Source organism: Cherax quadricarinatus, chromosome 22 (assembly GCF_038502225.1).
Source record: "Cherax quadricarinatus isolate ZL_2023a chromosome 22, ASM3850222v1, whole genome shotgun sequence".
Lineage (NCBI taxonomy): Eukaryota > Metazoa > Arthropoda > Malacostraca > Decapoda > Parastacidae > Cherax > Cherax quadricarinatus.
The window spans coordinates 18,006,297-18,031,595 of NC_091313.1; the positions used below are offsets into that span (position 1 = coordinate 18,006,297).

Consider the following 25,299-nt stretch of genomic DNA (forward strand, 5'->3'; position numbering starts at 1 on the left):
TACCAGACTACAAAACCTTTAATTGAAATACGTTTCACAACAATCACCATCTTTCATCGATCCATCCAACAACCAAAACTTCCCACCATCAACCCAACCAGCAACTATCAACTATCATACAGAATAGGATAGCTGCACACTGCTGGTATGTCATGCTAGTTTAATACAAAGAAAAAAAAACTTTTCCAGCACCCTCAGCACGAACCTCACCTCGGAGCACACAACACACACATCTCTCTTAAACAATTCTCACGACTTGTCAAGGGCCACTAAACTTTACAATTAGTCTAAGATACATCTCTCTTTCAGACACGTAAGCGCTTACACACACACACACACACACATACACACACACACACACACACACACACACACACACACACACACACACACACACACACACACACACACACACACGAATGTAAAAGCCCGAGCGACAGACTGAAGGAAGGTTCCAAACACAGCTTTAAGAACAAGTATGCTAAGGCCTACAAGGCGAGGCGTGATTGAATCTGGTCACAGCAAACAACAGAGTACATGCAGTCGTACCCAGTTACTGTACTCTCACCTCCCTCTCCCCACATTAACGTCTCTCAACAAGAGCAGATACTATTATGTTGATAAATAAGTGAGACAACACACCATCCTCCTCCATCCAGGTACCTACACCTCACCAACTATAATATCTTCTCTAAGGTGTTGCTTAACCTTGACCTCACTTCCTTTACCACCACACTGACACACTCTCACCCTTATTCTCCTGCCTTTCCACGCAAATCTTCCTTTTATACCCCCCCCCCCATTCAATCTTTTTCTCCTCCAATACCCTCCCCCTCCTCACTATCCACTCATACGTCAGCCATCCTCTAACTTCATTCACCATCCGCTACCCTAGGGAAGTCACACCTATTCTAAAAAAAAAAATAAAATAAACTTAACTCTCCAGACCAATTCACTCGCTTCTTTCCCTCGTTCCTCAGTTTCATAATACCTACAATTGTGCCCCACTCTCACGAACTCTTTTTTCCCATTCATTCATTCATTCTCTCTCTCTCTCTCTCTCTCTCCCTTCAACTGACTGAAGACAGGAAAGATAAGCAAAGGTCTAAACCACTGATCATCAAAGAAATTGCTGCCTTTCTCAAAGACGGCTCTGGAAATGACTGAAAACATACTCAGTACCTTCTTCCTGATAAACTGAATTACCACATTCAAGGTATCAGAGTATAAGTCATTCATGACGTGCAGTGTGATAACCTCGAGAGTAACCTCCTGGACTATCAGAAGTGCTAGAAAATACTGCACAACTTGCAGCATCCCACACGGGAGATTCCTTGACGCAGATGAGAGGTTTCTTGATCAAAGAAATTGGCGCTACGTTTCATTGGAACGAAGGTGATGATTGCCTCCCAGGACCTGCATAACTCATACGGGTACACCGCCCCCACCCCCATTAAAGTAATAGTAACGACCTTCAGCTCAATATGAAGGTTAACGAATAAGGTGTTGTGTCCACAAGACATACATTCCTTCCTCTAACAACACATTTCCTTCAAAACTGGCACATTATGTTGCTTCCCCAATGTTTTAATCACACAAAGTAATTAGAGGCCTTGAAAGAAGGGGATCGGGGACAATAGGGACATAGACGTCAGTTACCCATCGCTATGGCCGGGTCGCTATGCTCTCCAGTTTCGTCTGGGAACACATAGGATCAAGTACCCTGTGGAGAATCAAATCCTACATCGTTTCGTACAAAAAATAACTTGACGATGATAACGAGTCACAACAACGTTAAAAAAAATATTAAATAATATATACGACATTATAGAAGCAATGTAAATACACAGTTTGAAAGGGAAGTACGACAGAGCTCATGAGGGAAAATAGTGAAATCGGTAGTACACTAAAAAAAATGGGGCCAAGAGGTATAAGTCAACCCCACAGCCACAACTAAGCGGGTAGATCTAGGCTAGTACACACACACACAGCCCTCACTACCACAGACATTACAGCTGGTAGTAATTACACAGGAAACAGGATGTGGTTGTCAGATTACGAGGAAATGGTAAGAGAATTTAATAACGCATAATCAGGACATTGGGGACAAGACGGCCATTATCTTTCCAAGTTGGAATGTCGGACTTTGCGTGTCTCTTCCACACTGTCTCTCTCTCTCACAATGTTTCCTCCACACTGTCTCTCACACAGTCTCTCCCACACTGTCTCTCACACTGTCTTCCACACTGTCTCTCTCACATTCTCTTCCACGCTGTCTCATACTATCTCACACTGTTTCTCCCACACTGTGTCACACTGTCTCTCCCACACTCTCTCCCACAATGTCTCTCACTCTCCCACACTCTCAAATTCTCCTCCACACTGTCTCATACTATCTCACTGTTTCTCCCACACTGTCTCTCTAACACTCTCTCCCACAGTCTCTCCTACACTGTCCCTCCCACAGTCTCTCCTACACTGTCTCACACTGTCTCTCTCTCTCTCAAACACTACCTTAGACATTATTTTTCTCCCTCAACCTCTCTTTCTTCACTAATTCACTTACCTCCTCCCTCACTCCCATTACCCAGGAGCCGTGTGACTCCTGCGTCTTTAGCGCTTCCCCACTAATACCCGTTCCCGCCTCTCTACACACTCACCTGCACTCTGAGCACTCAACGAACGTACACGTGTACTCACGCACATCTTGTCACTATCTACACTCACTCACCTAAGCGCATCCATTCCTGGTGAGTCCACAGTCACAGTGAAATATGTATTCACAGAGTATTCAGTGAGTTACTAGAGTTGCTAAACAATATAACTGAAGCTTAGGTTATTGACTTCAGTTGCTAGACAGATATATATAGACTTCAGATATATATAAACACAAACACTCATACAAATTACTGGCTCAGTTTTAGTTTTAATTTTTACTGTTTTTTTTTTTTAGGAAAACACACACACGAGAGAGAGAGAGAGAGAGAGAGAGAGAGAGAGAGAGAGAGAGAGAGAGAGAGGTGCTCGATTAAGGCCTTAATGACACAATTCTCCCTCTAGATCGACAATTTTGTACTCTAGCTACCATCAATCAAGGCAGAGTTGACCTAGTTGCTGCCTATTTTTCTGCCAAGATGTAAGTGCCACACCTGGACAGCACCTCTGGTGGCTGCTTGCAGGAACTGTCAAAACTGTCGGAGGGTGACAGCAAAAGAAATACCTCCTCCTTCAAATCTCTGGTCAAGATAGCCCAAGATTGCTAAGAAGCAGTGGTGCTCAGCTTTCATTGCCTCTAACTCACATCTATTATCTCTGCCACAACGGGGGAGGTGAGTGATACTCACAACTACAGTGTTAATGATGTCAATTACAGGAAAGATTCTTGAGACGACCTATAAATATAATTTTTAATAACTTGCTATTATGATCCAGTAAATATTGTTTAAGCAAAGGATGAAAGGGGGAATAAATTTCAATATTTAGAGAATGCTGCGACTAAAATATCATTCATCACTCACTAGCACACATGCCAAAACATACGCAATATAAGACTAACCTCCGGCATATACACACACAAAAAAAAACGCTCAATACAATAAAGATTTTACACAAAAAAAAATGGGTTATTAATAGTAGAATGACCTAATATTTGTCAGAGGCTCCTACAGGTACCTCAGTTATTATAAAAATAATCTAAACTATGAAGGATGAAGAAGAGGACATATATTTGAAGTGTCACAGTCAGCAACACTAAAAGTTTAAGACAGAGAAGCAGCAACACCCAGGAGGTGACCTGGGTGAGGTACATACGTATGTCTTAGCCTCAACCTACAGATAATCTTTTCATAACGACATTTCCTACAGAAAGAGGAAGGTCAAACCTCCACTTCCTTCCACAGTGACTACCAGGTCTGCCGCGTTCCATCTGACACTGTCGCGTGTAGCTCAAAAACAAAAAAAAAAAGTAGCTGCGAGAGAAAAGTTTGCTATAGTGTGTGCTCATAGAGCAAGCAGCCTTGTCCTCCGCATCAGTCAGTTCAATACCAGGACTAAATCAGAGCCTGGGTACCAACAGAGCTGCATGTCTTTGCACTGATCGTGGAGATCAGTGCAAAGACATGGATCTTCTGGTCTACAGGACTGACAGGAACATGCTGAATGAGAGTGAGCAGAGTACTCTGATGATTTAAGTTTGTAGTGAACCGGGACTCGCCATGTAACTCCATAGTAGATTCCCTTGGTTAATGGGATATGGAGGACTTCCTTGACAAATAGGATAATAAAGAGTCCTCATCATTGATGGCTACAAAACCCACTCCATCGTTGTTCTTCGAACTGTCTGTAAAGACATTAGTCCTTAATAACTTAATAACTTAACTGAATTATCCTCGCTAGAGTCCAGCACTTAGGTATCTCAATCTAGCAGCTACGACGATGTCTTTCCATAAGCAGACATATCCAGACCTAAATCTCGGAGGGCAGCCCTTATCCAAATAAAAGAATCCTCAGTTTATCACTGGCAGGATCCCTCTTTCCCTTCTCCAGAGACTGTTGAGTAGGTCGGCTTATTATGCAAGCACCGGACGGATAGCGCAAACCTAGATTCATACAGCAAGAGTCCAAGAAGCCCTTAACACCTTCTACCTTGAGGTTCTCAAAGGAGGATGTTGGGAATGTCTCAGGTGCAGATATGAATCCTACAGGTGGTGCGCGAGATGCGGGATCAGTTCATGATTGTTTTGCCACAGATTTATAACAGTCTTATAGCTGTATATATTTAACAGCTTGTCATGGGGGAGGTCTATTAGGATACCATGAGGTAAAGAAAAAATCAAATGGAAAAGAGGGCTGCTGAGATACTATAAACAGTGAAAAAGAATCACGTGGCCATTACTCACACACCAGCGCTGAAGAGTTAACCAACCTAGTTAACATCTTGTTGCTGTTGTGGTGTGAAACATTTAGGCTGAAGAAAGTTGACTAAACGACCGAAGTGTCAATCAACGCTGCGTAAACATGATAAAAATAGCACAGCTTGATATGAAAAAAATTATGTCAACCACAGGTACATGACAAACTTTCAGCTTTCAACCCTACAGTGTCAGGATATAAACACATTAACACACAGTAACGTATATATTAACACACACACACACACACACACACACACACACACTAACATCTTCACTTCTACGTTGTAGAGAAAGTTGACCCATCTTTCCTCCCCCCCAGCCTCCCTCCTCCTCCATGACGAGGTGTAAACAATAAACCCGTGTAAGCACGCAGCCGTGACTCACTTGTAATTAGGTACAGGTGCATAACACTGATCATTGTCTTTAAATTAAGATCACTCAACTTTGTGTTCCATTTGCTCCGTGAGCGAGTAAGAACAGACACGTACTCTCTCTCTCCCTCTTTCACACATAACCAGGAGAGATCAAGCTATACACCGCTGGATAGGAAACTCAAGGAAGACATGGTCACGACATACGATATACTCGCAGATATCAATAAGGAGGGTAAATACAGGTCGTGGCAAAGATTTTTAACAAGGACGAACAAGCATAAATAGGAAGACCCCAGAAGAGATATAAAGAGGAACTTCAGCTTGAGGGAGATAACTGATCATAATTTTAATATTCATGAGGAAGCGTTAAACCCATAAGGGAGGCAATGTTAGGAAGTATAGGAGCGAGGACTTGCTTGTCAGGTATAGGAATGAGAAGTAATCACGTTTGATCCGAGAAAAGGGAGAGTAGCTCATTTACCATGTCATGCCATCCCTTGAAGGCATGACAGGGATCAACCAGGGGATGTCATGCCATCCCTTGAAGGCATGACAGGGATCAACCAGGGGATGTCATGCCATCCCTTGAAGGAATGACAGGGATCACCCAGGGGATGTCATGACATCCCTTGAAGGCATGACAGGGATCAACCAGGGGATGTCATGCCATCCCTTGAAGGAATGACAGGGATCAACCAGGGGATGTCACGCCATCCCTTGAAGGCATGACAGGGATCACCCAGGGGATGTCATGACATCCCTTGAAGGCATGACAGGGATCACCCAGGGGATGTCATGCCATCCCTTGAAGGCATGACATGGATCAACCAGGGGATGTCATGCCATCCCTTGAAGGCATGACATGGATCAACCAGGGGATGTCATGCCATCCCTTGAAGGCATGACAGGGATCAACCAGGGGATGTCATGCCATCCCTTGAAGGCATGACAGGGATCAACCAGGGGATGTCATGACATCCCTTGAAGGCATGACAGGGATCAACCAGGGGATGTCATGCCAACCCTTGAAGGCATGACAGGGATCAACCAGGGGATGTCATGACATCCCTTGAAGGCATGACAGGGATCAACCAGGGGATGTCATGCCATCCCTTGAAGGCATGACATGGATCAACCAGGGGATGTCATGCCATCCCTTGAAGGCATGACAGGGATCAACCAGGGGATGTCATGCCATCCCTTGAAGGCATGACAGGAATCACCCAGGGGATGTCATGCCATCCCTTGAAGGCATGACAGGGATCACCCAGGGGATGTCATGCCATCCCTTGAAGGCATGACAGGGATCACCCAGGGAATGTCATGCCATCCCTTGAAGGCATGACAGGGATCACCCAGGGGATGTCATACCATACCTTGAAGGCATGACAGGGATCACCCAGGTACTGGAGCAGCAGCAGCGACTACCATACGGGAGTTCAGTTCTCACAACGACGATGCGCACGATACTGCGACGACACCCGTGGCACTGAGATGACACCCGTGGTACTGCAACGACACCCGTGGCACTGAGATGACACCCATGGTACTGCAACGACACCCGTGGCACTGAGATGACACCCGTGGTACTGCAACGACACCCGTGGTACTGCAACGACACCCGTGGCACTGAGATGACACCCGTGGTACTGCAACAACACCCGTGGCACTGAGATGACACCCGTGGTACTGCAACGACACCTGTGGCACTGAGATGACACCCGTGATACTGCAACGACACCCGTGGCACTGAGATGACATCCGTGGTACTGCAACGACACCCGTGGCACTGAGATGACACCCGTGGTACTGCAACGACACCCGTGGCACTGAGATGACACCCGTGGTACCGAGACGACACCCGTCGCACCGCGACGACAACCGTGGCACCGCGACGACACCCGTGACACTGAGACGACACCCGTGACACCACGACGACAACTTGGCACCGCGACAACACCCGTGGCACCACGACGACACCCGTAGCACCGCGACATCACCCGTGACACGGCGACAACACTCGTGGCACCACGACGACACCCTTGACACTGCGACAACACCCTTGGGTTTGCATCACTCATATTAACTCTTCAACGAAAGGATGCTTCAGTGCCAGTGGGTGCTGCTTTAGTGCCAGTTTCTCAGGTCAGTTCTAATCACCTTCCATTCCGTAGGCACTGTATCACCCCTATGGCTATCATTTCCCAATAATAATAATAATAATAATAATAATAATTACTCCGATAGATCAATTAATTATTTAGGGGCCAGGAGCTGGAGTGCGGTCCACACATAGTAATCATGAATAATATACAACTTTTCCCACTCACAAATGTTTTAAAAGGCTGCATTTTAGGTTTCACTTTCTAATCCCATATAAATAATAAATAATAAATATTATCTTCATTTACTCTAAGTACACGTACAAGGTATCGTAGTAATAATGAAATTGTTTGCTCGCTAAGGAATAAATATTGGGTTGATTTAGTGATGATGTGGCTCCTCCCATTTTAAAACGTGAAGTTTATTGTACTTTAGAGAAGAGATTCGCTTGAAGTAGATCGCCAACGAGCGGAATTCGCTTGAAGTAGATCGCCAACGAGCGGAATTCGCTTGAAGTAGATCGCCAACGAGCGGAATTCGCTTGAAGTAGATCGCCAACGAGCGGCATAACCTCAAGAATTACCCCGAAGATCGCCACCACACTTCACACACACACACACACACACACACACTCAAAAAAAATTCAATTACCAGGTGTAGAAAACGTAGGAGAAACCCCACCCACAAGTGCTTAACAAGCAAATAATGAGTTACCTCGTTAAAAAAAATATATAAATTCTTCGTTTAGTGATTCAGGTGTTCCGGGTGCCTTGAGAGAGAGAGAGAGAGAGAGAGAGAGAGAGAGAGAGAGAGAGAGAGAGAGAGAGAGAGAGAGAGAGAGAGAGAGAGAGAGAGAATCTGTGAAAATTCAGCCAATTCCTTCTCTTCACCCCCTTCCCCACCAGCCCTGGCCCTCCTTAATTAAGCCCTTCCGTCACCTCGTTCACCTATGTGAGAAACAGCACAGGCCGTAGGACTTACCCTTGTGGAACCCCACTCGACACATGCACCCACTACCACACCTCGCCACGTACCATCACCCGTTGTTTTCCTCTATAATTATTTTTGATAATTCTTCCTCTTCGTTTTCACCATCCGGCATCAATTACACTTTCGTTTTCATCAAAATTTTCATTTACAAACTTATTTCATTAAAACATAATTACTTTATTTTACCATAATCAGCAATAAAAAATAGAATTATTATTAGTATTACTAGTAGTAGTAGTAGTAGTAGTAAGAGGAGTTATTGTTATTTTTCTCCGTCTTAGGAATAATAAATGAAAAAAAGCCTAATGTTTAAGAGCCTTCTACAAATCTTCAATGAGAAGCAGTGGTAACAACCACGGTGTAACAACCACGGTGTAACAACCACTGTTTAACAACCTCGTTGTAACAAGCTAGTATAACAAGCTAATTTTAACAACCCATTTGTATCATTAAGCTAGGCGAGTCTCATGGAGTACAAAGATTCAGCTCTTGGGCCACCTCTCAGCCTCCGGTTGACAGATTGTATTTACAATAAACAGTAATACTTAGAGTATATATTGTTTTTTCTTCTTGTGTGTGCGGTCCACTACACTTCTTCACTTCTCTCCACGAGTGTTTTCCTGTGGTAATCCGCTCTCTGCGTACTCTCAAGTCTGTAGTCGTGGACTGTGTGCGTGTTTCTCTAAGCATCCTGTATGTTGTGATAATGTCCCCTCAATTTTTCTCTATTCTTAAGAGTGCCGTGAGTTCAGCCTCACAAGTCTCTTTTCGTAGTTTCATTTCCTTAGTTTCGGTAACAGCCGTCTTGCAAAACGTTGTTAAACCTCAATTTTTTTACGATAATGCTTATTTTATAATTGGTCTGACATATGGTGCGAATACTGACTTGGACGTTCCAATGTTTTTATTCCTGAATGCTTGTCATTCTTATTTGCGCAAGTCTGGCGTTCGACGCTGATCTTAAAAGGTCTGTGCGTATTTATATGAATATGTGTGGTATAAGGTTGACCCCCAGATCTTTCCCACTGTGAGCCTCTCATTGCTTTGCATTTATAATGAACGAATTTTTTAGTAGGTACTTGCCTGACCACGTTACCTAGGAGCCACTTCCTGCCTCCTCCAGATATCTTTCCCAAAATCACGTGCGTGTGTGTGTGTAAGGGGGATGATGAGCTGCGTGATCACGCTTGTGTGCGTACATGCTTAACAGCTGCAAGCGTCATGAGATATAGGTCAAGTTTAGACGCAGCAAATAGAAAAGACGCATGCGGCCCACAACCCACACCTCCAGGCTGACCACACTCCACTGACGCCCTCAAGAGCCTTCCCTGGAGGACCCACAATCAACACCCTAAGCTCATCAACTCAAAACCCTAGATACGTTACACTTCCTTTCTCTCTCTTTTTTTTTTTTTTTTTACACAGGGTTTGACAAGGTTAAGGATCCCTAGCTTTATTGACAGCTATTTACAGGTTAAGGATTCCTAACTTTATTGGCAAGCTAAGAGCTGTTACCTACATCAGCTCATTTGAAAGCATTTTTATTGTTATGAGACATACAAGTAGGAAACAGGATGAAGTTGGAGCCATCTGTGGGCCAGCATTTTCATTTGATCAACTGACTTTATCTCGTTGACATCATTATCCTGTACGAATGTGTTCCATACTCGAGTCATCCTGGGTATGTATGATCTCAGATGGAGTGATGTTCTGGAGAAGGGTACAGCCAGAGTGAAGTTGCTGCTTTCTGCCCGTCTTGTGGCATAAAAGCTTGTTTCACGCTGTCCTCGAAGTGGATCCAAGTGTGGTATTTTGACAATATTGGCCTTGTACATAACAGTAAGGCCACCCACATCCCTCCTATGTTGAAGGCTCTGCTGAAATGACAGATCTATCCAGGATGGGTCCAGGCGAGAGATGAGACGTCTTGCTCTGTTCTCTACTCTGTCAAGCAGTCGCAGATGAGAGGGGGAGCAGGCAAACCAAGAAAGTGGAGCATACTCAAGGTGCGAGCGTACTTGTGCCTCGTACAGGATCTTGCAACCCCTACTGTCAAGCAGATGCGAGATACGGCGAAGTGCTGTAAGCTTCCTGGCTGCCTTGTTTGCAAGATTTACAACATGGTTCTTCATGGTTAGTTTGGAGTCAAATTTCACCCCAAAGATATCAACTTCTTCTCCAGGTGCCAACACCCTCCCATTCATCCTTACTACTGCACCAGCATTACCATCATGGTGCCTAGAGACGATCATCATTCGCGTTTTCTCAGGTGCAAATGTTACTTGCCATCTATTTCCCCAAGCTGGTATAACTCTCAGCTGCTAATTGATGTAGCTTAGAGCAGCTGGCATTTCTTCTCTTGGATAAGTGAATGTCAGTGTACAGTCGTCTGCATATGCATGTGATTCTGGGATGAGATGAAGAAGGTCGTTGAAGTAGACATTCCATAACAATGGACCCAGCACGCTTCCTTGTGGAACACTTGCCCCAATAGGATGTCTTGCTGATTCCGTTCCATTGAGAACTACACTTAGAGATCTACCATGAAGGTAATCACTGAGGAGAAATAGCGTAGAGCCTGCAATTCCCAGTGCTTGAAGTTTTGCTAAGAGGCCCTGGTGCCACACCCGGTCGAAAGCGCCAGCAATGTCCAGTGCTACCACACAGCTGACTTTGGATTCATCCAGTGACTGGTGCCACTTAGTGGAGAGGTTTAACAACAGATCAGCAGCAGAGTAACCTTTCCTGAAGCCATATTGACGATCACAAAGTAGTGAGTGGTAGTCAAAAAACTCTGTCATTTGTCTTGAGATTATTATCTCAAGGATCTTACCAGTGATTGACAGGAGTGACACTGGTCTGTAGTTGCTGATTTCTGCTCTGCTCTTCTTTTTGTGAACAGGGACTACATTTGCCTCTTTCCATAGAGAGGGCCATTTACACTGTACTAGGCAGTGCTGAAAGATGCGAGTTAGAGGTGCTGCTAGCTGGTCTGCACATCTTCTCAACAATCTTGGGCTCAACTTGTCTGGGCCCACAGCCTTTTCTTGGTCAAGCGATTTAAGAAGGAAATGCACCTCCTCCTGCCTTATTGTCACCACTGACAGTTTTGACACAGTTCTTGCAGCTAGCAAGAACTCTCTCTCTCTCTCTCTCTCTCTCTCTCTCTCTCTCTCTCTCTCTCTCTCTCTCTCTCTCTCTCTCTCTCTCTCTCTCTCTCTCTCTCTCTCTCTCTCTCTCTGCCTCTGTCTCTGCCTCTGTCTCTGCCTCTCTGTCTCTCTGTCTGTCCCTCTGTCTCTGTCTCTGTCTGTGTCTCTGTCTCTGTCTGTCTCTGTCTCTGTCTCTCTGTCTCTCTCTCCCTCTCACTCTCCACACACAAAAAGGGGGAAAACATCACATCTATGGCTAAATGTAAGAGTGTTCGGCGACCTAGATAGTATCAGTGCAGTGATCAGAGACGTAGAAGGTAAATTTTTAACACGGGCAGGTGCAGGGTATTGAATTTTGGATAGAACAATGTCAAACATGAGAATAAAATGTTTGAAAACCCGCTAGGCGAAACAAAAGAAAAGCAGGACCTTGGTGAGTATTAGCAATGACCTATACAAACAATGCCTAACTGCGAGCAGACAGGCCAACAGAATACTAGGTTAAAAATAAAGGAATTTAGAGTACAAAGCACCAGAAACAACTGACAACACACACACACAGACACACACACACACACACACACACACACTGGCTGAGGTGGCAAGAAGAGCTCACTTGAGCAGAGCAAAGTTACTGGTAATGGGCGATTTCAACCACAGGGAGATCGACTGGGAAAACCTGGAGCCACATGGGGGTCCCGAAACATGGAGAGCCAAGATGATGGATGTGGTACTTGAAAACCTCATGCATCAACATGTCAGGGACACAACCAGAGAGAGAGGGGAGGATGAGCCAGCAAGACTGGATCTTGTGTTCACCCTGAGCAGTTCAGACATTGAGGACATCACTTACGAGAGGCCCCTTGGAGCTAGCGATCACGTGGTTCTGAGTTTTGACTATATAGTAGAGTTACAAGTGGAGAAGGTAACAGGAACTGAAGGGAACAGGCCAAACTATAAAAGGGATACTACACAGGTATGAGAAACTTCCTGCAGGAGGTTCAGTGGGACAGAGAAATGGTAGGAAAATCAGTAAACGAGATGATGGAATATGTGGCAACAAAGTGCAAGGAGGCAGAGGAAAGTTTTGTTCCCAAGGGAAACAGAAATAATAGGAAGACCAAAACGAGTCCTTGGTTTACCCGAAGGTGTAGGGAGGCAAAAAACTAAGTGCAACAGAGAATGGAAAAGGTACAGGAGGCATAGGACCCAGGAAAACAAGGAGATTAGTAGAAGAGCCAGAAACGAGTATGCACAGATAAGGAGGGAGGCCCAGCGACAGTATGAAAACGACATAGCATCGAAAGTCAAATCTGACCCGAAACTGCTGTATAGCCACATTAGGAGGAAGACAACAGTCAAGGACCAGGTGATAAGGCTGAGGAAAGAAGGTGGAGAACTCACAAGAAACGATCAAGAGGTATGTGAGGAGCTCAACACGAGATTTAAGGAAGTATTTACAGTAGAGACAGGAAGGACTCTGGGGGGACAGACCAGATGGGGACACCAGCAAGGAATACACCAACAAGTGTTGGACGACATACATACAGATGAGGAGGAGGTGAAGAAACTGCTAAGGGACATCGATACCTCAAAGGCAATGGGACCGGACATCTCCCCGTGGGTCCTTAGAGAGGGAGCAGATATGTTGTGCGTGCCACTTACCACAATCTTCAACACGTCCCTGGAAACTGGGCAACTACCTGAGGTATGGAAGACGGCAAATGTAGTTCCCATTTTTAAAAAAGGAGACAGAAAAGAGGCACTAAACTATAGACCTGTGTCATTGACGTGTATAGTATGCAAAATTATGGAGAAGATTATCAGGAGGAGAGTGGTGGAGCACCTGGAACGGAACAAGAGTATAAATGCCAACCAGCACGGATTCACGGAAGGCAAATCCTGTGTCACAAACCTTCTGGAGTTTTATGATAAAGTAACAGAAGTAAGACACGAGAGAGAGGGGTGGGTTGATTGCATCTTCTTGGACTGCAAGAAGGCCTTTGACACAGTTCCTCACAAGAGATTAGTGCAGAAGCTAGAGCATCAGACGCATATAACAGGAAGGGCACTACAATGGATCAGAGAATACCTGACAGGGAGGCAACAACGAGTCATGGTACGTAATGATGTATCACAGTGGGCACCTGTGACGAGCGGGGTCCCAAAGGGGTCGGTCCTAGGACCAGTGCTATTTTTGGTATATGTGAACGACATGATGGAAGAGTTAGACTCAGAAGTGTCCCTGTTTGCAGATGATGTGAAGTTAATGAGGAGAATTAAATCTGATGAGGACCAGGCAGGACTTCAAAGAGACCTGGACAGACTGGACACCTGGTCCAGCAAATGGCTTCTCGAATTTAATTCTGCCAAATGGAAAGTCATGAAGATAGGGGAAGGGCACAGAAGACAACAGACAGAGTATAGGCTAGGTGGCCAAAGTCTGCAAACCTCACTCAAGGAGAAAGATCTTGGGGTGAGTATAACACCGAGCATGTCTCCGGAAGCACACATCAATCAGATAACTGCTGCAGCATATGGGAGCCTGGCAAACCTGAGAACAGCATTCCGATACCTTAGTAAGGAATCATTCAAGACACTGTACACCGTGTATGTCAGGCCCATACTGGAGTATGCAGCACCTGTTTGGAACCCGCACTTGATAAAGCACGTCAAGAAACTAGAGAAAGTAAAAAGGTTTGCGACAAGGTTAGTTCCAGAGCTAAGGGGAATGTCCTATGAAGAAAGATTAAGGGAAATCGGCCTGACGACACTGGAGGACAGGAGGGTCAGGGGAGACATGATAACGACATATAAAATACTGCGTGGAATAGACAAGGTGGACAAAGACAGGATGTTCCAGGGAGGGGACACAGAAACAAGAGGCCACAATTGGAAGTTGAAGACACAAATGAGTCAGAGATAGTAGGAAGTATTTCTTCAGTCATAGAGTTGTAAGGCAGTGGAATAGCCTAGAAAATGACGTAGTGGAGGCAGGAACCATACACAGTTTTAAGACGAGGTTTGATAAAGCTCATGGAGCGGGGAGAGAGAGGGCCCAGTAGCAACCGGTGAAGAGGCGGGGCCAGGAGCTAAGACTCGACCCCTGCAACCACAAATAGGTGATTACAAATAGGAGAGTACACACATATATATATATATATATATATATATATATATATATATATATATATATATATATATATATATATATATATATATATATGCGCCTGTCTAAATAAGACGAGGGTTAGGGAAAAGCGCCAAGCAATGAGACTACAAGCCTTTTAACTTGTTTTTCCGTAGTCGACTAAGACTACTAGATCTCATTCAGACATTTACGATGCTGGACAATTCTAGCATTGCCAAAAATGGGGGGGAGGGAGAGACTGAATTAGACACATATGCAAAATCTGGGTATTATTACAGTAGACGTTTCGCCATCCATTGGCTTTATCAGTACAAATTCAAGGACATAATTGGAAGACAGTAGAACTACATACAAAAGACGAGGTATTGTATACAATACATATACAACATAGGAGGGGGACTATCTGAGGGGCTAAGTGACCCAACAGAGCGAAAAACGGTCATGAAACTCCACGTCGAGAGATGCAACACACATGTACGATATTTTTTCCTTTTTATTTTTGATGTTATGAAACACATACAGACGCTGTTCACCAGTGTCGTAACTGCAAAAGAAGTTCAGTCCATTAAAAATCGCTTAAAACCCGATTGGACAAGCACTTTGCTATTACCACAGTCATCTAGATACATCGTAGGGGCCGGATGGACCTACTGAAATCCCAGCATTAGTTGACAAACTTCCTGGACAGTCACCTGAGCATGGATCACCTGGGTCACAGCAATAGTGGTGATGTAATAATGTTGGTAGAATTACCCACAATATGTTAGGTAAAAGAACGCAAGTGCAACTAATGTGACATTTTATTGTGGCAACGTTTCGCCCTCCAGGAGCTTTGTTAAGCCGGTAAAAGCTTGAAAAAGTTCCTGGAGAGCGAAAACGTTTCCACAATAAAATGTCACATTAGTTGCACATGTGTCCTTTTACCTAACGATTGTAGTGATGTAGCTGTAAGTAGTAACAGTGGTAGTGTTAATGATGGTGGTGGTAGCAGTTCCAGTAGTAGTAGTAGGTCCAGCAGCAGTAGTTCCAGTAGTAGTAGGTCCAGCAGCATTAGTTCCAGTAGTAGTAGGTCCAGCAGCAGTAGTTCCAGTAGTAGTAGGTCCAGCAGCAGTAGTTCCAGTAGTAGTAGGTCCAGCAGCTTTAGTTCCAGTAGTAGTAGGTCCAGCAGCAGTAGTTCCAGTAGTAGTAGGTCCAGCAGCAGTAGTTCCAGTAGTAGTAGGTCCAGCACTAATAATAATTCCAGAGGTAGAAGTCCAACTTCTACTATTCCTATTAAATATCAAGTTAGTTTAGTCTATGCGTCACAGTATTCCTTTCAAGGAGGTAGGGAAGGATTGATGTTGCCAGGAAAGAACACTTAATCCGAGGAATTTGAGCTACACCTGCCTTCCTTTGGCTTGGACCTGATTATCTCCTAATCCCCCGTCTCTGTATGGCTCCTTACGGATTTAGCGCATTAGGTTGTCAGTTTCATTATGAAGACTGGGAGGAGGACCTGATTCACTATCCTGACTTTCCCATGCATACTCATTCTGTCACATATTTACTCTATTTTGCATTTACTCTCGCATTCATAAACTCTTTTAATTAGCCCCCCCTCTCTCTCTCTCTCGCCCCCTACAGTCTCTTATGAGCTATTTACTATCACCTAATTCCTACGATTCCCGATTTCTGTCTTTCCCATCTCCCACCTACGTGCTTCCCTTCTCTTCAGCACTGCACACCCCTCCCTCAGCACTGCACGCCCCTCCTTCAGCACTGCACACCCCTCCCTCAGCACTGCACGCCCCTCCCTCAGCACTGCACGCCCCTCCCTCAGCACTGCACGCCTCACAATGTCTTGATGTTCCGACTCTCTCCTTACCGGTCAGAGACACCCACTGTCACGCCCTGACCAGTGGCAATAATCGTGACCAGTGATTAAGGAGCTGGTTGTTTTAATACTCGAGGCCAACCCTGGTCAACGAGGCCGACCCTGGTCAACGAGGCCAACCCTGGTCAACGAGGCCAACCCTGGTCAGCGAGGCCAACCCTGGTCAACGAGGCCAACCCTGGTCAACGAGGCTGTTAAATATTAGGTTTTTCATTTATTTTTTATTATTCCTAAAACGGAGAAAAATAATAATAATTATTATAGTAATAATAATACTCCCACCCCTTAGCAATTATCGAGAACATCTGCAGTAATCGAGACCATCCTCTTCAATCGATACCAAACGAGGCAATTCGAGACCAAACGAGGAAACTGGAACCAAACGTGGTAATAGAGACCAATGGCAATAATCGACGCAAATGGAGATACCCAAAAAAAAGGCTAAGGAGAATGTATATTTTTTTTTGTTTAAATTCTAAACCATATATACATTAAAACACTGAACGAAACTGGTAAGAAAACCAAAAAAATGTATATAAAACAAGGTTTTTAAAAACGAAGTGTCATAAGGAGTGATGAAAGTGAGGGACCCACTTGGACACAAAACTGAAAGAAAAGTATAAAGGAGACCTGTGTAATCTGGACTTAGAGACCCTGAAGACTGAAGACTCTCTGACTGAAGACTCTCTGACTGAAGACAGTCTCTGACTGAAGACAGTCTCTGACTGAAGACAGTCTCTGACTGAAGACAGTCTCTGACTGAAGACAGTCTCTGACTGAAGACAGTCTCTGACTGAAGACAGTCTCTGACTGAAGACAGTCTCTGACTGAAGACAGTCTCTGACTGAAGACAGTCTCTGACTGAAGACAGTCTCTGACTGAAGACAGTCTCTGACTGAAGACAGTCTCTGACTGAAGACAGTCTCTGACTCAACGCTGACTAAACAGACTCCCTGAAGCAGAAATACACCTTTCTTTTAATTTCCATCTAGGTTATTTTTTTTTTACAACTTTTTTTTGTGATGGAGAGGGAATCCAGAGAAAAAAAAACGTAAATGTGAAAGAATGAGAAGAGAAATCAGTCCCAAGCGACCTCCCACAGGGGTCGGTGTTGGAACGCCTGTTGTTCACAGTACATATAAACAACGAACCTAAGGGAATAAACTGGGGCGTAAATTATCCAGAGACAAACACAGGTAAACAAATAGATTATAAAGAGGCTTCAGGATAATTTAGGATAAGAGAGAATGGTATAAAGTGCAGACACGATGGAAACACGAACACAAATGCACTGTAATGAGATCCTTTATTCACAACGTTTCGCCCACGCAAGGATCTTTTACATGTCCTTCACTGCGTGGGAGAAACGTTTGGCCCACTACGTGGGAAAAACTTTTGGCCCACTGCGTGGGCGAAACGCTCTTAACAAAAGATCTCATTACACAGCATTTGTGTCTCTATGTCTATAATTAGGATTTTTTTAACAGCAGATGCAGTTCTGTGCAGCAATGTACGTTTCTAATCCTGTGGGGAGAAAAAGAAACTAACAACGACACTTTCACAACTCTATGTGTATATGCAGCGTCACTAAATGTTAAACAAGGGTGAAAAAAATGGTTTACACAATAACAAAAAAACAATTATGTTACTGTACCTGGTGACTCGTACCCGGAGTCGGCGTGGGTGTCGGATTCTGAAATGTTCTCGTACTGTGAGCCAGACCCCACACTCTCCCCGTCCTCCTCCAGCAGTTCGTGCAAGACTTGATTGTTCGTTACTCCCGAACCACTTTTAATCTCTTCGTATATATTACAGCCACAATCATGCAGGGAGGCCTCGACCTGGTCTCTTTGCAAGACATTCTCGACCAGCGAATCAGTCTCTGTCTGGTTCGAAGCGGAAAGTTTTATCGTCACTGAAATTTGACTGTCTATGGGCTGGGTATTTTGAGTTTCAGTGTTTCCATATACGATATGTTCTGAGCTTTTATCATCACTTCCCAGGCTGCTAATAGCACTGTCGGTGCGATCACTCTTAGTGAGGTGTACGGAATCGCCTGAGCGTTCAGAGTCGCCACTATCATCACTATGAGCGGCCACTAGGTCACTGGCAGTAGAGTCACTGTTATCACTGCACAGAATGTCACTGACAACACCAGTAAACTTGTCGTTTGTAAAGCGCGGACGCGCGATGTGCTGGGTGCGCGTAGTGGTGGCAGCGCCGGCCATCGCAGGTGAATGACAAGTGTTGTGGGTGTGGAGCTGTACTTCTCGCAACCACGCCTCGTCACGCCTGCTGGGACGGCCGGCTGCAGGGCGAGGCAGAGTGTGGCCACCCGGGGCATATTTACCCTCCTTCCGGCCGACACACATTCCTCCTTGTGGTCTACTAAGGCAGCCATGGGCGTCCAAGGCTTGACGACCGGATCTGGGCAGCGTCCACGTGCCCTGATGACTTCCCGCTGAATTAATACTCTGGGGAGTCCAGATCAAATTTGCCTCGCACGCACCGCTGGTGCTGCTCCAGTGAATTTGGTCTGCAGAACCTCCCTTCAAACCTTTGCGCTTGACAGAAAGACTTTCAGTTCTAACTGTGTTTTCTGATGTGAGTTCTGTGTCGAGATTCTCCAGCTGCAAATGCTCGTTTTCTAGTTCCAGCGATTCTGGAGGACTTTGTAGGATCTGGGAGATGGTATTAACGAGGTCGGTGTCTCTCGCACCTGGCAACATAAGCAGCTGGTGGCAAGTCTGTCCTGAATCCTGCGTGGTGCAGCTGTCCTTCGTGTCTGCTGCATCACGATACACATCTGCTGTTCTCGGAAGAGACTCTTGACCCTCACCTTCCTCCTCCTCCTCACACACTTGCGCCAAAATAGAGTAAGGGCCAGTCTCTAGTGACTCATAAATAAATTCTGTAGGTTGCACTGGCGGTTCTCCATCCTCCCTCACCTCAATCATATTGCTGTTGACAGTAATGTTGTAGCTGGAGGGAGGTCGAGGAGCAGCCGTGGCCACGCCACAGTTCTTACCGTGAGGACTGAGGTTGCCGTCATTCTTGCTGTGCGAGAGAGGATCACTCTCCTCATTTGCTAGGTCATGCTCGTCTTCCGTGGTTTTATTGTTGAGCTGCAAAATAGCATTTTTCACTCGAACGCAGTGAGAGCCAGTGAGTGCTCGCTGGGAAGCAGGTAAAGCTTCCTTCCCACTGTTAACCACAAGACGAGTCACTAACTGGCCCTTGGAACTCTCTTCTGAAATGATGGTCTTGTCGAGGCTTATTCTCTCATTTTCGTCTTCAGCACAAACCCCATTTTCTTTCACATTTTTAACGGTGACTCCCTTTTCAGCCTCCTTTTTGTGCTTTCGAACTTCACTGACACTACCTTTAATTTTCCTCATACTATCTCTGTAGACTTTCTCCAGCCTCCTTTGTTCCCTCCTGCGGGAGTTGAGACAGTTGAGGAAGAAGAGGGTCTGCACACACGCGTAAGTGAGGCCTACCAGGCCTACCACCAGCACCTCAAACATGGCAGTGACAGGCCCACACTACAACCTTCATCACACACCGCTCTCCATCACACTGCCCCTGCACTCACAGACGTGTACCTCGCACTCATTACACAGTCCAGTCGTCGATGGAACACCTAGCAAATAACTGATCCTCAGTGGTCTTTACTCGACCCAGGTCATAGCCACACATATCAATATCTCAGCCACACTGAAAAGAATTTTTACGTTATAAAGAACAAAAAGCCACAATACCGTAACTGGAACAATACACAACTAACCTGCACGTAGGAGAGACGAGCTTACAACGTTTCGGTCTGACCATTGTAAATGGTCCAAGTTGGACCGAAACGCCGTCGTAAGCTCCTTTCTCCTATGTACGGGTTATTTGTGAATTTTTTACGTGATCTTCTGCTAAATTTTCTCCTTATATAGCGACTAATTCTCTTTCCCTGTCAGGTAATGTATACACCACGCCAAATATCACAGTGAAATCTTTACGAATCTCTTCAAAACCCGGGTCCGGTTAGTCATCTTAACGAATAAACTAACATCAGGTTATAAAGATTGTCTAATTTCACCCACGCCAATCCCAAGCTTCAAACCACCAGCTTCGTGCACCCCGACACACGTATAAATTGACTAGAAATGTAGTGATAGAATGGATGAGATGGAGGTTGTGTTAAGCCATAATCTGTGTACCATCTGTTAGGTGCGGCGCTTACATGACAAAGCGAAGTTTTTGATTCAAGAAGTCATTTTATTTGCCCGAGAAGTAACATTTGTGCACTCTCTATATTTATTCATCTATCAATCTCTATTTCTCTCTCTCATGGTGAGAGAAAACGCATGACGCTTTAGACCACTAGACCACACAATCCTTAACAATGGTGCATCCAGCTTCGTGGGTACAATAATGTAATATACTGCTGGTTGAGCTAGTACACAAACAGGGAGTAGAATGAAATTAGCTCAAAGGCGTCGACACCACCGTATGTCCTTCGATGGTGTGTACAACATCTAGCTTGGCTGGATGCACTATTGTTAAGGATTGTGTGGACTAGTGGTCTAAAGCGTCATGCGTTTTCTCCCACCATGAGACGGGCCAAAACAGCATGGGTTCGAGTTCTTGGCTAGTGCAGTGTTGTTATTGATCAATACCACACGTTCGTGGTTACAATAATATATATATATATGCTGCTCGTGGACAAGTACCCTAAACAGAGATGACAATGAAAATTACCATAGAAGCTCCCACGACACCGAAGGTCCTTGGATGACGGTAAAACAACTAGCTCTGCTGGCTGCGCCATCTTTGTAGCATTGGGTGGTCCTGTGGGATATATATATATATATATATATATATATATATATATATATATATATATATATATATATATATATATATATATATATACGTTGGTGCGATCAGGGTAAAAGCATTTATGCATGATATACACAATACCACAATACCATCTTAAAATGCAGTTGAATAGATTACCAATTTTTCGACCACGTGTCGAAACTCCCCTACCCATCATTTCCTTACAAAACGTTCGCTAGCAGCAAATAAGATAGCCAGGAATTAGTTGACTTTTGCGAGTTATATCGTAAAGAAAGTAAGAGCCCCAACGCAAATAAACCACACTGCTTGGCTGTCTGTCTCGGGTTATGTATATGAATGGTATACATATACGTACATATGTATGTGCAACATCTGGGTATCTTCATTTGTAGACGTTTGGACATCCAGTACCTTTATCAATACGAATTCAAGGACATACGTAATAGTAATATTGTAGAGCTACATACAAAAGACGGGGTAATCAGTCCCTCAGCCTTGGAGTTGAAGAACACCGTGGTCTTCAAGGCTGAGGGACTGATTACCTTGTCTTTTGTATATAGTTCTATAATCTTCCCAGTATGGCCTTAAATTTGCGTTGATAAAGTCGCTGGATGGCGAAACGTCTACAGGTAAAGATACACAGATGCACGTGTCTAATTCTTCTTCTTCTTCTTCCTAGGTTACACTGGATTACTAATCATCCCGAGGTCAATAACGCGAATAAAGTCGTCTGGGTTCAACACTACGGTAGATAAGATACAATACGAGTTATGACGTTTTACTGTGAAGACGTTTCTTCCACCACAGACTTCATCAATTCTTGGTGGACGAAACTCTTCGTAGCAAGCTACCGTATATCTTATTTACGTACTGTTGGCATATTCCAGCGCTGTTTTACCCCTATCAACACTTACTTCCCCAGATACCTCCCTCCCTTCCTCACTAAGTAATCTTCTCTCCCCTGCCGATTACGCCTCCAACCCCCCCCCCTTCACCCCCGACGGCAGCATTCTTCAATAAACTCTTAAGTATACCGACAACTTTCTTCCAATTTCCTCCGTGGCACACGATATATTTCATAGTTTCTCCTTCAGTAAACTCACCGACCACTTCTTTCACGAGACATTAGCCTCCAAATATCGTTATATAGTCTCTCCGGATCATTTATATATATGTATATATATATATATATATATATATATATATATATATATATATATATATATATATATATATATATATATATATATATATAGATATATATATATATATATATATATATATATATATATATATATATATATATATATATATATATATATATATACTATGCCAATGCAGCATGGGTTCGAGTCCTTGGCTAGTGCAGTGTTGTTATTGATCAATACCACTCGTTCGTGTCACAATAATATATATATATATATATATATATATATATATATATATTGTACTCGTCACGTAATGGACAGTGAGATGATGCTGATCCATTATTATCCACTCTTCCCTTTGTCGTGACTCCTGTTGCTGTCATTTGTTTTGTTGGTGAGCACCCGCGAGGTTCATCACTTGAACCGTCAGGGTAAAGACACGTTAAGGATCGATCCTTCACTGGAACAACTTATCTGTGTGTGATGAACCTTTAAGTAGATGGATTATAAAATATCGACACGATGGAAAAACAGACAAATGCAGTATAATGTGAACTTTTATTGACTATATTTCGCCCACACTGTGTGGGCGAAACCTAGTCAATAAAGGATCACATTATAGTGCATTTGTGTCTATTTTCCCACTGAAGCTTTATCATGGCATGATACAGCTGCACTAAGAAACGTTCTCCCACTGACAGCAGTGTGTGTGCCTTGTCTCCGCTAATATCTCCAGTATCTCGATTTCCTCTTGTACGAAATACAGAATAACTAAATATGAAATTGGGGGATGAGGGGCACTCGCAGCTCCCACTGTATGCTAGGAGCATAACTTCCTATACTCCATGACATATATACATACTCCGTGGGTCCTAATTACATACAACTTTCACGACCCAGACACACACGAGCAGTTTTCTTGCTCTTTGGATTCATTTTTAACGAGTTAGGATAGGGTCGAGTAAGAGCTTTCCTGCTCACCGAAAAACTCGCTCTTAAGAGATGAACCCTAGCGTGACGTATCGGTCCCTCTTGGACCATTGTCAATTGTGATTTGACAAAGAGTTCTGGACGGACCGAAATGTCATCAACAGGTTCTTCTCCCAAGTGCAGGATTGTGGCTAATTGTTCCAGCCAAGGTATTGTGACGCTTTATTCTTCAAGTACTTTGTATCACGTAGGAAGATAAAGACAACTCTCTCTTTGGGTTAATAACTCAAAGGGAGTTTTCCTGGGTTATCCTGGGTTATTAACCCAAGAATGCTAAGCAGTGTGGTTTATTTACTCTGAAGTCCTTTGGTCTGTTTACTGAAGGTGTGATGAGATCTGCCCAACAGTCTCGCTTCTCCTGGTGACTCAACCCGGATCCTTTCGGTTGTAAGCTGAACGCTCTTACCACTAAGCTACGAGTCACCCACCAATGTTCAATATTTTTTATTCCCGTCGCGCACTACGAAGCATGTTCTTGAAATTATATCCCAAGAAAGCAAGAGAGTTGCAACGAATGCTGGGCGAGTCAAATATAACATGGTTAGAGAGTTATGGAGGTTCAAGCGTGAAGGAACACAACAAAAACATCTATAACTTTCCTTCCAGCAAACAATGGCAGACATTGTTACGGCCGTCACAAAGAGATCGCCGGATGCAAGACCAGTCGACGTTAAAAACTATGCCGAATACTGATTTTAATAATACAGCGCCTCTTAAAATTGGTTTAAGACCTGGTACGTGCACGCTGGCGAAACTTTTGTTTCTTGTGTATGCTAACGTGTTTGTGTATGTCTGCGTTTGCAAGCAAAATGAACTCCAGGTGAAAAAGACGATACCACAGAGATGAACTTTACCTAGACGTTTCACCTGTGTAAAGACTTCTCAGCTGACTGAAGAAGTCTGCCCACAGGCGAAAAGTCTTGATAAAGTTCCTTTCTGCAACTGTGTCCTTATCACCACTTGTCGGCTTTGCGCCATTTATCTCCTTACATGTAAAAGGCTCTCTATTGTTAAAAGTACTAATAACATATTATGATAAAAGTTTGCCTTTAATGGTCCATTAGATAATTATTTTTGGCCTTTAACAATGCAGTGTAACCACGCCACTTACTTAAACTTGTCCTTTTTAAAGAATAAACCACAATACCTTTTTTTGTACAAACACAATTACAACGTTATTGTGAGGCTATCCTGATCTATGCCACTTTTGCTAAGATCAGAGTAAAGGTCAAGTATGTTTACCTAACTTACCTACGAAGCACTATATCTTTTTATATCATACTCCATCACACAGGATGATGCTGTCAGCCTCCTACAATACAGTGATGAAGATGTTTTTCAAGAGTTCCACTATGTAACAATTCGCAATCCACACAAATGGCAAATGATATCCTGTGTGACTCACGATATCGTAATACCTAGTTGAATGAAATGTATTGTAGCCAGGTGGCCCAGTGGCTTCCGCACTGACCTGGAATTTTACGACACACTCGCCACAGATTCAAAGTCCACCCGTTCCGTGGTTTGATATTCTGTGTGTATACACACATACACAAGTTGGGAATTAACCCACTGTAACCACAAATAGGTGATACACTCGCGCGCACACACACACACACACACACACACACACACACACACACACACACACAACAGATCAAGTGTCTTATCGACCAGTGCCTGTGATAAAATGGTAAGTGTTCATAAATGCTTGGGTGAGTTCACATCTGTTCATCTACATACTGGAACATGTACAC

General features: G+C 44.1%; 1 protein-coding gene across 12 annotated transcripts in view; it reads right to left on the reverse strand.

The window, feature by feature from the left end:
- Nucleotides 1-25,299, reverse strand: part of f (espin protein forked) — a 638,438-nt gene that overhangs the window by 49,425 nt on the left and 563,714 nt on the right. For 2 of the 12 annotated variants that reach the window (XM_053778214.2, XM_053778208.2), the window contains exon 2: nucleotides 18,208-20,270. The exons of 9 other annotated variants lie outside the window; for them this stretch is intronic. In XM_053778214.2, coding sequence (XP_053634189.2) covers nucleotides 18,208-20,080 — 1,873 coding nt within the window. In that variant the 5' untranslated portion in view covers nucleotides 20,081-20,270. Of the gene's footprint in view, nucleotides 1-18,207; nucleotides 20,271-25,299 lie in introns of those variants that run through there. One more of the 12 variants, XM_070087502.1, reaches the window with a different exon arrangement.